The sequence below is a fragment of the Mytilus californianus genome, unplaced genomic scaffold (genome assembly GCF_021869535.1).
Source record: "Mytilus californianus isolate M0D057914Y unplaced genomic scaffold, xbMytCali1.0.p SCAF_7, whole genome shotgun sequence".
Classification (NCBI taxonomy): domain Eukaryota; kingdom Metazoa; phylum Mollusca; class Bivalvia; order Mytilida; family Mytilidae; genus Mytilus; species Mytilus californianus.
The window spans coordinates 20,453,249-20,466,716 of NW_026262723.1; the positions used below are offsets into that span (position 1 = coordinate 20,453,249).

Genomic DNA, 13,468 nt, shown 5'->3' on the forward strand with positions numbered 1-13,468 from the left:
GAAGCAGACATCCCAGCTTCTGTAGCATCCTCAATTTCAGGTTCATTGGGATATATGAGATGTAAGCACTATTTGACATGTTGTTTATTGAGGTTCAGAATATCATCAATAATCTGTAAGTGAAATTAAAGAACTTTGCAATTTGTTTTTTCCTTGTGTCATTAAGAAGGTTTTGTATGCGTTTTGCTTCATATAAGCACAACAACATGTCGGTCAGTAGAAGTGCATAATTAGTACCCATTGGAATATCGACTGTCTGCTGTTATCATTCAACCAAACTAAACAAATATGTTGTCGATCAAAACGTCCAGCATTATGGTGATTTCACTTTCGGTGTATTTGTTGTGGGAATAGGTGGGAATAGGTGTGGTCGATCACAAAGTCAGGTTTTTTTATCACCTAAATCAAGCAACTTGTATCTAAGTTTCCACATTTGGTAGAAAAGCTCTATGTAATTAGATGATGCAGTCGATCGTTCAATTGAGCAAGAACATAGTAATATAATGCGTATAAAAATCGAAGTGTTGTGGTATACATTTTTTTTAATTACAAAATTTTAAAGATTGTGATTGAAGATTTTGGATTATATCTTCAGAAATTTAAAAATCTACATTTGATCGACACCGCTGGCTGAATAGTCCTCATCACAATAGTTATGAATTCCATCTTTTACTGTCGAAACAGTAATAGTAGTAAGAAATTTAAATGTCGAAAATCGTGACGACCCGGCTATACATTGATGTGTCAACCCGTGATCCAATAGGAAAATACACAACGAAACTATAAATCTTTAATAATTCCGAATAGTAAAAAATAAATGTCGATCTAATATGAATTTGATAGTCGCTAACTAAATATTTTTATTTTCCAACTTCGGTATTCTGCTTCTTTCTAATATTATGATGTTTATGGAATAATATTGTTCTGATCTATCTTGCCGCTTTGACGTTTATTATGAAGATTTGTATCATTCCTTTTTAAAATGTATAAAATATTCAGACAAACGAAGTAAACTTTTAGAAAATCTTAGCTGGCGCCCAAATAACTGTCCATTATATATAAAACTATAAACCTCGTTTTACCTTATGTGTTAGATAGTAAATCATGACCACGCCCATGTCATCATCTAAGTTCGGCTTTTTTGTTGGGTTTTTTTCTTTCTTTTTCTTCTTCGTTTCATAAATTATAATTTTCTGTCCATTTGATAAAAATGTTGAAATTGTATTTATGCAAATAAAATATTTTTAACTTTTCTTTCATTGTAATATATTTAATCTTTACATAATTTATATCACCAAGTTAGTTAATGCTTCATAGAAAGATATATTGTTTATTCATTAAGGAACCTGCGACAATCTTTAACTTGATGGAGAAAAAATGAAAAATTGTTATTATGTTTCGATCTAAAAATATTATTTATCTTTAACGTAAAAGACATCAAGTTAAGACCAAAGAGTTATTACTTTCATAATATGTGTTATAGTTGTTGTAAAAATTCTTCGTTATTTCGGGGCCTTTTACAGCTGACTATGCGGTATGGGCTTTGCTAATTGTTGAAGGCCGTACGGTGGCCTATAGTTGTTAATTTCTGTGTCATTTCGTCGCTTGTGGAGATTTGTCTCATTGGAAATCATACCACATCTTCTTATTTTTATATTGTGGGAAAATATAAATCTGTTCAAACTATATTATCACACTAAAATAGGACAAAGGACAAGAGAAAATAATACTAATGAGCCACGATTACAATTTAGTTCACCAGACGCTCGTTTCGTCTACAACATCCTTCGTATTTCGAAAAAAAATCAGTTTTGTAAACATTTAATCTATAATTATGACCATATCAATGATAATTCATTTCAACACTAGTTTGTCTAAAAAAATCTATCTCATGTACTTTTAATCAGTTATGGTTCAAATGAATGTGTTTAGAAATAAATAGGGTCAAATCAAAACATATCATATCAGCTGTAAAATTAGTATTCAATACTTTGAATTAACACTTGTTTGAAATTCCTCAATTTCTTATAGTTTTTCTCATCTAAAATACATTTAACGTTTCAAAAAATAATATTTATGTAAAGTAATACTGGGAAAAATAACATTATTTAATATCAAAAACTTTCCTACGACAGTACGAACTGCATCTGTTTGCATCAATTATGTCTTTTTATGTGCTTAGAAGGAGGTCCGTCATCCTGCTTAAAGCTTTGAGATAGGGATTCTCCCTGTACTCGTCACGGACTTCATAGCTGTCAGGAAATTCGACTGTTGGGCGGCAATAAACGAACGCACAGTTTTCAGTAGCAAACCAAACTTTCAGTCTTTGTAATATTTTCAGTGCCCAAATTTGAATGTAAGCTGTTCTGTTTCTTAATGAATAGGCTAGATTGTATCTCATTAGTCGTAATGCTAGTTCATGACTTGGTGTATAACAGCTATGAAATACCATTTGGTCATTTAGAAGACCATACGACAGCTGTGGGTCAAGTTCAAAGAATAAAGCATTTTTCAGCATATAAGATGTAATGATTTCGGGACTGCAATATGATGCTGAATCACAGAAACTCCGCAACGACTTTGTCAATTTATATGCATCTTTTACTTCGGTCATAAGCCGCATTAATATACATCTCTCTACATTTAGGAACGACAAACGAGCAAAGTCGCTATTTCGGCAAATTGCATGCCATTGGTATTCCCTATGGGTAATAAAGTTTGTAACCCGAGAGGGAATCAAGTTTTGAATTACGTCAGATATGTGTTGTTTAACTATAACAGGTACTAAATCAATATTTATGGTCAGATCTCGTGCTTCCATTCCTATCCATTTTAATCGAAGCGGTGATGTGAGTGAGCTCCCCACGACAAGGGTTGTTTGTATCCATTCTACAGATTTTGCAATTGGAAGAAAATTCCAATAAAACGGTGAATCTTTCCAAAAATCATTCGAATTAAGTACTGAATAAATGTGGGAATTAAATGTTTCATAGATATTCCAGCTTAATGATTTCCCATTATGCACAATGTCTGTAATATCTTCTTTTTTCACTTTCATATCTTTACGGATATCTTTCAATGCCACTTCATTTGCTTGCTCAAAGGTATCAAAGTAAAAACGAGGACTTAGAGGGATTAGATGAAACTGAAAGTCAAATTCATCGAGTGGTAGAATTTTTGTTTCCTCACTTATACTTCCTGCTAATTCTATTTTCGATTGAAAATTTGTATCGATTTTGGTTAAGTGTTCTGATATCTTATTGACTAGTTTCGTGACATCTACAAAGATCGTGCTTTCAATGTTATTCATGACTAATGGTCCAAGGTTATGATCATGCATTAAAAAATCTACTAGTTCTGCACCTTTCAAGTCTTCCCTCTTTACATCTGTCGATTCACAATGCACAGATTTTCTCTCATATAATATGGTACATCCATTTGCATCTTCCAGTGTCTTGCAACAAGAATAATGCAGTATATTTTCTTGTTGTGGTTCTTTATTACATGTCCATTTAAAATGCTGGTCCATCAAGATTGCATTTGTTAATATGTTTGAGGAATCATAATCCAAAAGTGATTTCCCTTGGTTATCAATAACATTCATTTCAAATCCAGAAACACCCATGTAATTCAATGCTGCGGTGTTGTTTTCGAATAAAGACAGGTGTTGGACACGTCTTCCATAATTATCTTGTACATTTAAATCTTTCTTATCCATGTTTTTATATAACAATTTTAAAGCAGCCAATTCCTCCTCCTCATTTTTTATCTTGTAATTTCTCGATGGATGTAAATGGAATAATGTAGACAAGTCCTACCAAATGCATCTTTGACAAATGGTCGACATCCTACATTCAAAAGAAACTTCAACAAACGTGCAAATCTAAACCAACTTGCATAATGCAAAATTGTACGACCATGTAAATCGGATTGGTAAAGGTCAAGACCATATTTAGATAATATTTCAACCTTGGTTATAATGTCTGTTTGCATTTTCTCTTTGTCCATTCGGTATATGGAATCAGAAAGGCCGCGAACCAACAATCCGTGTATTGGAGGAAGCGGTAATGCACAATTTGATGATAATTTGACCTTAGGAGAACATTTTTTCATGAAAATGTTGAGATCTTCAGGTGTCAATAGTAACAACAAATTATGAAACGCTGTAAAGATTCCTTCCGGCTCCGATATATTTATGTCTGCATTATGTTTAACTAACAACAGCACTATATCGAGACTCACATCACTTCCCTGTAGAAATAGAGAGTACAACAAAGGTGTAAAGTCATCATCATCTCTACAATTTGCATCTGCTCCGACTGACAAAAACAAAGATAGTAGAGGAAGATTAGCTGTCTCCATGGCCCAAAGTAAAGGTCGATGTTCACTGTCGCCATTTGGGTCGGTATTATACGTTTGTATCAGATCCCCAGCAAATTCTATGATATCGGTTTTTGAAATATTACCAAGTTCATCACTTCCTCGAAGTCGACAAAGTTTACACAGGAAATGATTTCTGTAAGTTTTTACGTTCTCACTTGTCACATTTTTTGTCATTTCTAACCAGCTTCTGATTTTATGGAATTGATAGATTGGTTGGAGAAAGCCTAATGTGAAGTATTTTCTGTTCTGTTCTGGATCTGCATAGGGAATAATTTTTTGCAGAGGACTTTGTATACCTTCGAACAAATTAATTTCAGATGCATACGGTAAGATTAAGTTCCATATTTCAGGTACAACTTTCTGATCAGCAGCCATATGCAGGACAGTTTTATAGCCTTTTATTATTGAGTTAACTAGTTTTTCTTTAGTGTTGTAATTTGATGATAGAAGTATTTCTTTGCATCCCTTGGTGTCGTTTCGAGTAACTAAGGAGGCGAATGCTTGTATGTCTCTCTTTGTCGACATAGTTCTAGTTCAGTGAAGGAAAGTTAAAACCTAAAATAATGCAAATAAGATTAAATAAATTCCTTGTCGTCGTTTGTTCTTTTGTATTATTTAAAGTGTTTCACTGGAAATTGCAGTTGCAAATCAGCATTTTTGGAAATGAGGCTTGTTTAGGGGGGGGTACCAATATCCCATATCCCATTAAGTTTTTGTCCCAATATCCCATATCCCTGTAATGTTTACCCCTAATATCCCAATAATTTTTTTTTACAAATATCCCGTATCCCTAAAACTATTTTGAAATATCCCAAAAATCATTAATTCATTCCCAAACCAATTTTTGTATACAACATTCGTAAATACATGTTGTGCGTTGTAGTATGGATGTCAAGGATGTGGACTTTTTCACAGAGAAAAGTTAATCATTCAGAATTATCCAGAGACCTTTAAATTTTAATCTTCATGTCTCTGGAATAACCAATATATAACTAAGCGTTTGTAACAAATAAAAAGTTACTGTAGAGATAAGCGTGAGCCACCAAATGTGAGCTCATCAAAGGCACGTAGCTAAGAGAATCGCCCAATGTGAACTCACAGATGACACGACGTTTTAATAGTAATGATAAGAAGCAAAAAATCCAATTCTACAATAAAAAAAAAAGAATATAATATGCAGCAAAGAGCTGCACATGCAAAAAAGCATGTAGTTAATCTATTAAAACGCAAATGATCAAATCAGGAATATATCCTGTTGGCGGAAGGCTTGAAATTTATACCAACGCCATCAAGCAAAAATGCAAAATGTCTATACTAATAGACTACAGTGAATTTGCTAGACAACTGCGATGTCGATATATGTTCAGTCATGAAGAAAAAAATGTGTAAGGGTTTCGCGGAACCCAGTGTCTCGCCTACTTTTGCTGTTAATCGCAGGCTCAACAAAAATGAGGAAAAACAATAATAAAAATATTCCTCTCGATACTATCTTTTGATTGTGAGAAGCTTCTGTCCAAGTTTGGTAAAAATCCAGGATAGTTTATGAATCTAATAAATGTTTTAAAAACTTTAACTGCAGACTGTATGTTATGTTAACTGGAAGAAAAACTAAGTTCATTTATAAGTAAAATACTGAAAAACAGGTACAAAATTTTAACAAAATTTCCTTTTAGATACTAGCTTTTGATCATAAACACGCTTCTGTCCAAGTTTGGTACAAATCCAGGATAGTTTAAGAAAGTTATTAAAATTTTAAAAACTTTAACCACAGCGTGAATGTTATATTTCCCGGCAGAAAAACTAAGTCCATTTATAAGTAAAATAAGGGAAAAAAAATCGATTCTTTTTTTTACTAAATTAACTTCTGGATACTATCTTATGATCATAAACAAGCTTCTGTCCAAGTTTGGTAGAAATCCAGGATAGTTTAAGAAAGTTATTAAAATTTCATAAACTTTAACCACAGAGTGAATATTTATGGACGCCGCCGCCGCCGCCGACGACGACGACGCCGACGACGGAATGTAGGATCGCTATGTCTCACTTTTTCGACAAAAGTCGAAGGTTCGACAAAAATGACCTTCGTCCATTTCATAGCAATATAGGATATAAACCTGCTTCTACTTGCCATACGTCGGAAAATTATATCTATTTAACAAAGCTGGAATTATCTTTTCTAATAATTAAAAAAAAAAAACCTTACTAAGGGCGAAAGAATAGCAAGTACGCAATTTAAAATATGATGAAACAATAGTAATAAAAAAGGCAGATAACAATTCAAATTGTGTTATTTCAGACAGACTAGACTACATAACAGAAGTCACAAGACAGCTAAATACTCAACATTACTGCAAATTAGATTCATTTAAAGGGGCATTGGTTGTCAATATCATGTTCATCGATTTGACTCAAATTCTCATATTTGATTTATAGCATACTAAAACATATATCCAAATTATAAAAAGTATAAAATAAACAATTTACAAGGCATAGGCTCGATAATATTTTTCATCGTCTCTTGTGTATTTTAGTCTAGACGCCGTCTAATTAACTATCGAGTTGACCTCCGAAGACTGCCGACGGTCATATAAGCGATTTATAAACATAAATATAGATATAAATAGATAGCAAACTCGTGCAATAGGATTTGTCTAGGTCTGTTTAATTATATATGGTTAAAAATATAGGGACGATGGATTCATAATATATGATGGAACATCAAATGAAATTGCAGATTCTTTTCGTCTAGCAAATAATTATAACCCCTTATTGAAGTCCACCTATGAAATCTCAAACGACAAAATGCCGTTCTTAGATGTTCATGTAATTAAAGGTCAAAGATTTACAACACATGGCATTCTTGACCTTGAAGCACATTTTAAAGAAACAAATTATTATCTCTATCTGCATAGAAATAGCTGTCACTCACAGCATGTATTCCGAGGATTTATTAAAGGTGAAGCAATACGGCAAATTAGAAACACAAATGACCATAACAATTTAATAAACAATCTAACTAATTTCAAAGTCAAATTGTTAGATAGGGGTTATGATAACGTCGAAATAGATGATACTATTACTGATGCTTTATCAATTGACCGTACTGAATTATTACAGCAAAATAAATCGAAGGAAAAAGAAAATATTCCGTTAGTTTTGATAACTAAATATAATCCATATATATATATATATACGTAAAATAAAGAAACGGGCATTTATTACAGTTTGACGAAGATTGTGTATAAATATTCAATGCTGCACCAATAGTTGCGTATAGCAAACATAAAAGTGTTGGAGATATGCTTAGTAGATCAAAGTTGAAGACTTTATCATAAAATTGACAGTTGGACCCCTGATGATGGTAGATCTGTCATAATAACTAGACCTATTGATGAAGAATTGAAATATAAATATATCAATATATACATGAATAATTTTCATATTTGATTATACTAAAATAAAGCATCTAAAATGACCATCCCAAGCCAGAGCCTCTAATCCCAAGCTTTAACTGCCGAAACACTAAAATAGTGATCAATAGTACATGTTGGGTCCTATCATGCAATTAAGGATGCGTGATTGCATGGGTGTTTTATAATAACAAAACTCAATGAAAATCAACAAAGCACTTAAATAACTTTTTCAAGTAAATCATTTTTGGCAATTTTATCAAGTGAGAAGTAAATATTTCTGTACTTAACTTTTAATTTTCACTTTTTTTTTTTTTTTCATTTTCAAAATTCAATATCCCTAAAAATGTACCAATATCCCATATCCCATTTATTTTTAGGACAAATATCCCATATCCCTAAAATTAAAATGGCAAATATCCCGTATCCCAATATACCCTATACAAGCCTCGGAAATTGACAATTCAGAACAGAATGATTTACAGAATGATTTACAACTCTAGAACAGTAAAAGTGACGGCACCAAAATTCAAACTTGATCTGTATATTGTGGTAATAAGCATTGTGTATAAGTTTCATAACATTTGATTGAGGCAAACTTAAGTTAGAGAACGGAAACGAAAAATTTAGCAATTTTTCCATTTGTAAAGGAGCATAACTCTAGAACGGTAAAAGTGACGCCTCCAAAATTCATACTTGATCTGTATTTAGTGGTAATAAGCATTGTGTATAAGTTTCATAACATTTGGTTGAGGCAAACTAAAGTAAGAGAACGGAAACCAACTTTGGGACGTACGGACGGACGGACGGACGTACAGAAGGACACGGGTAAAACTTAATGCCCCCTCCGCTACGGCGGGAGCATAAAACAAACTTACCACATAAACTTCGTGAATTTAATGTCATTAATACATTCGTTTCACATTCTTATGACAAATATTTGTTTCCGGTATTATGTATATAGCTCAATACATAACAGGTGTCTTAGAATAATATATGTGCATAGACGTGTATCTGTAAATTTATATTGCACATGTATATTTAGATATCTTAAATACTTTGCAGCATGGCATAACTACGTTGGGGGATATTGTTACAAGGAAAGCTTTGTGTAACAATATGATGGCGAATGTAACCCTATCTTTGATGGGATGGGTCAATATGGTTTTGTTATTATAAACATATATGTTGTTTATAAATATGATTTATTGATTTAATTATACATGTTTATCATTTTGTTGCTTCTTCGTCATTTTGATAATAAATGACAGTTTTCAATTCATGCATATTGTTTGTTTGTCATTCCTTCATCCCATCAAACAGAGCAAGAATGCTAATTTTTATTAAACATGATTTTTTGGCAAACTTGGCGGTACTATACATAGCGGCTTTATTCTATGATTTTATGTTGGAAAAATGTTTAGTACAAATTTAAGTTAGTTCCTTCCCCTGTTGTTATCTGATTTCAGAAGGCGCTTCAGTTGCCGATTGAAAGTGGCAGGAAAACTTGAGAACTGAAATTATACTCCCTGGATAACTCATTTCAATAATAAATTTTTTTTTTAATCATTTTAAAATTGACATATGTTATATTAATTGGAAATATTCAACATACATTGGTAAGGCACATACATTTTTTTTTATTTTGATATGCAAGATATCAGTGTTATATTCGAATGTAACCCAATCCTTGATGGGCAAATGTAACCCCATTTTTGATGGGATGAGTCAATAAGGTTTGTCATTATAAACATATATGTTGTTTATAAATATGATTTATTAAATTATACATTTTGTTGCTTGTGTTGGCATATGATACTCAGGTTATAAGACCCTAGATTTTGACATAATTTTAAAGAACAAAGCATCCAGGTATTATATACCATAGTTTCATAAACTATGTGTGGCATATGATACCCAGGTTATACCACCAATTTTAGAATAAATTGAACAAATATAAATGCAATAAACTCCCATTACTTTATCAAATTAATAAATTTCTGAGTAAATTTCCTGGGACTTATGGCTTGCCCGTAATTATGATTTCAGAAATCTGTTAGTCTTAAAAACTAAATCATTATACACATTCAATGCAATGACTCGTGTCGAATCTCTTGGTAGAAGCTGGCGTAATGTTACCGACTGAATCCCAACTCGTGTTTTCATTGGTTGGGATAATAAAATCATCCGTAACCCAAATTCCTTTGTCGTGGCAGTTTGCTTCAATTTTTTTTTAAGATTTGAAAGAACAAACATTAAACATTCGTATATTGTACATTTATGTTTATCTAATGAATTGATTATTTGGGCAAAGTAATTAATATTTCATTAAGGTTTTCAAAAGCAATGCATATATATCAATGTAAATGACCCCCATCTTCACCCCAAATCCATGATGTCACTCCATACCAAGTTTGGAATAAAATGACAGGTGATTATAACAGTTGGTCAAACATTCTTGGGCTTTACACTGCTTGAAAGATTTATATGTTTTCTTTAAAATGAGCCATAAATGAAAATTATTAAAGGCCCAGAAGTAATTCAAAAAATAATTAGTGTAAACTCAATTAACCTAGACTCATTTTTTGAATCAATAAAATTTTATAATAAACAAGAAATAATTGTAACAGGATGCCGTCTCCCAAACAAAGCTCCCATAATTCGTCAACCCCATGGTCGCCTGACATTGGGCAAAGTCCAGTACATATTGGTTTGGTCTAGTAAAGTGATATGCATATGTGACGCCTAGGGGATTGACCCTGTATGTCAGTCAAATCTTTTTGAAATGACGAACAGGAAATAATATGGTTTAGGAGTCACTGTGGGTATCTCGACCATTTACAAGTTCTCAAACAGGAGGGGGTGGGGTAACCCCAGGGACTCCCCCTATATTTCATTTGATTTGTTTTATTGTCCCATACATGTATACATATGGTTTAGGGGTGGAGATCTCAACCATTTCCAAGTTCTCAAACAGTAGGGGGTGGGGTGACCCCAGGGGCTCCCCATATATTTCATTTGATTTGTTAAATTGTCCTATACATGAATAAATATGGTTTATGGGTGGGGATCTCTACCGTTTACAAGTTCTCAAACAGGAGGGGTGGGGTGACCCCAAGGACTCCCCCTATATTTCATTTGATTTGTTTTATTGTCCCATACATGAATATATATGATGTAAGGGTGGGGATCTCGACTGTTTACAAGTTCTCAAACAGGAGGGGTGGGGTGACTCCAGGGACTCCCCCTATATTTCATTTGATTTGTTTTATTGTCCCATACATAAATATACTAGTATATGGTTTAGGGTGGGGATCTCGACCATTTCCAAGTTCTCAAACAGTAGGGGGTGGGGTGACCCCAGGGACTCCCCATATATTTCATTTGATTTGTTATATTGTCCCATACATGAATATATATGGTTTAGGGGTGGGGATCTCGACCGTTTACAAGTTCTCAAACAGAAGGGCATGGGTGACACCAGGTACTCCCCAAAATTATTTTCATTTGATTTGTTTTATTGTCCCATACAAGTATATATATGGTTTAGGGGTGGGGGTTGCGACCGTTTACAAGATAAAAGCACATTTTCAAATTGAAGTGGGTTGGGATGACCTCCAGGGACTCATCCTATACTTTATTTGATTTGTTTTATTGTCCTTTACTCATTACTGAAGACCGCGTGTGTCTATCACTTACTGTTTTTTAGAAATAGTCATTTAAAAATTTAAAAACTAAACCCCATAGGGTTCTACAGTAAACCAATCCCTTCTTTAGGCCCCTCAAAATACCCCTAAATAGACCCCAATGCACAAACAAAAGATTGATGGCTCCGCTAGACATGTTAGTCTAACATTTTATGAAACCCTAGGTAAATCTGACAAGCGGTCCAAGTTGTCTTCTTAGACGGTTCGAGTGGATTCGGTCTGACTTGTCTTGGGGACAAGTTGTCCACATTACTCAAAACATCCCATCGACGTCGTATTCATAAAACAACAACCTTATTTGGCAAGATAAGTTGTAAAATTACCGCCAACTTAGATATATAACTTTATTTCCTCTATCATAGAGATTTGTTCTACATGAACAATATTCTTGCGCATTTTGCCATTTGAGAAATATAAACGACTTGTAATTACAGATTTTCGGCGATGAAATATTTCATACAATTGTTCTTTGACATCTTAGCCAAAAGCACAGGGGATAATAAACTACGTACATATTTCTATTGAGCACTATTTCCTATGTGCAACTTCAAATATTATGGGTTGTTCGACGATCATTTAAGGTTATTCTGGTTATATTTTTTGTATTCCAGAATTAAAAGTATGAAAATAATGTCCAATTAGTTATAAAAAATTTATCAGCCTGCTAGATTATAACAATGGCATTTTTTTCATTCGTTGGGAAGAACACAAATCTAGGGTGCTAGCATAAGGCAGCTTAACTGCCTAAAAATGCTGGACAAAACTTTTTCATCCTAGACCCCCCCCCCCCCCCCATAAAAATCAAATGGTAGCTCCCTAAGTGAATGATCATTTACACTCATGACTCACCAGCAGGCAGCATAGATGTTTAATAAACAGCTGCGCCATGAGCGCATGATACGCCCGTCGTCTTGTTTGTGAATTTTTATGCAATAATCATAAATAGTTTCTGACATACGGCGCGACATGCAAACCCCCCCCCCCCCCCCTTTTTTTTTTTACAAAAAAAACTCAATATCTCTAAAACAAAGTTTTGAATCAAAACCAAAAAGTATACAGATCTTTAGATTAATATAAGTAAGAAGTGTGTAAAATTTTAAGCAATAATCATAAATTGTTTTTGAGATACGGCGCGACATGTGAAAACCCCCCTTTTTAAAAAAAAATAAATGCCAAATGGGATTAGAGAACCACAGGTCTGCCAACTTTTAATAATGCACATGCGTAAGATTTGGCCAAAATCGTAAAGATCAAAGAGAAAAAAACAATAGATCAAAGGAAAATGCCGCCAAATAAGCATGAAAATGCGTGAGTCGTGAGACTTGGCAGCCCTGGAACCACCTCTGGAGAACCTTAACATTAATAAGTAATACTTACCAACATTTCTCTATACTAAACGCTATTTTCTATTGGAAAATTTCAGAGAGACGCTGATAAACTTATTTGGTGATACAGGTTATTTTCTTGTTTTGGCGCGAAATATTCTTACTCTTAATGCTTGACGTAACAAAATTTGTATAGAATTATATTTAACTAAAGCTCAGCGTAAATATGCAGAAGCATGACAATACATTAATGATAAAATGTGTAAATATTTCTGTAAAAGAATATAATTTTACTTTACCAGTATACTTCACTTAGAATTACATTTGAGCGCAAGAAAATCTCTTTGTGAAACGGCATAATCTCGGAGTCGAAGTTAAATATATCAACGGAAAGTTTTGCGTGTGCTTGTGTTGCTTTACATCGAACAGCTTTTCAACTAATCGGGGAATGTTTACTTGGGGCAAACATCTATTTGGGGTCAGACCTATAATCCGACAGTCCCATAATCCGACAGTCCTGTAGTCCGACAGTCCTATAATCAGACAGCCCGATTGTCCGACGCGCGGTCATCTTAAAAAATATGCCTATATAGACATGGAACGTTTATAAATTGATGTATTTTTCACACAGAAAATTATCAAA

The 13,468-nt window shown here is 33.5% G+C and overlaps 1 protein-coding gene across 2 annotated transcripts; it reads right to left on the reverse strand.

The window, feature by feature from the left end:
- Positions 1–1,851: 1,851 nt before the first annotated feature.
- LOC127709913 (uncharacterized) lies at positions 1,852–8,789 on the reverse strand. 2 transcript variants are annotated; one of them, XM_052215615.1, is made up of 2 exons: positions 8,672–8,789; positions 1,852–4,938 (listed from the first exon to the last, which is right to left on the reverse strand). In XM_052215615.1, the coding sequence occupies exon 2, from the start codon at positions 3,716–3,718 to the stop codon at positions 2,171–2,173; it is 1,548 nt and encodes a 515-aa protein (XP_052071575.1). In that variant the 5' UTR covers positions 3,719–4,938; positions 8,672–8,789; the 3' UTR covers positions 1,852–2,170. Both variants share the same exon structure in this region, with proteins under 2 accessions (XP_052071575.1, XP_052071576.1).
- Between the last annotated feature and the right edge of the window lie 4,679 nt (positions 8,790–13,468).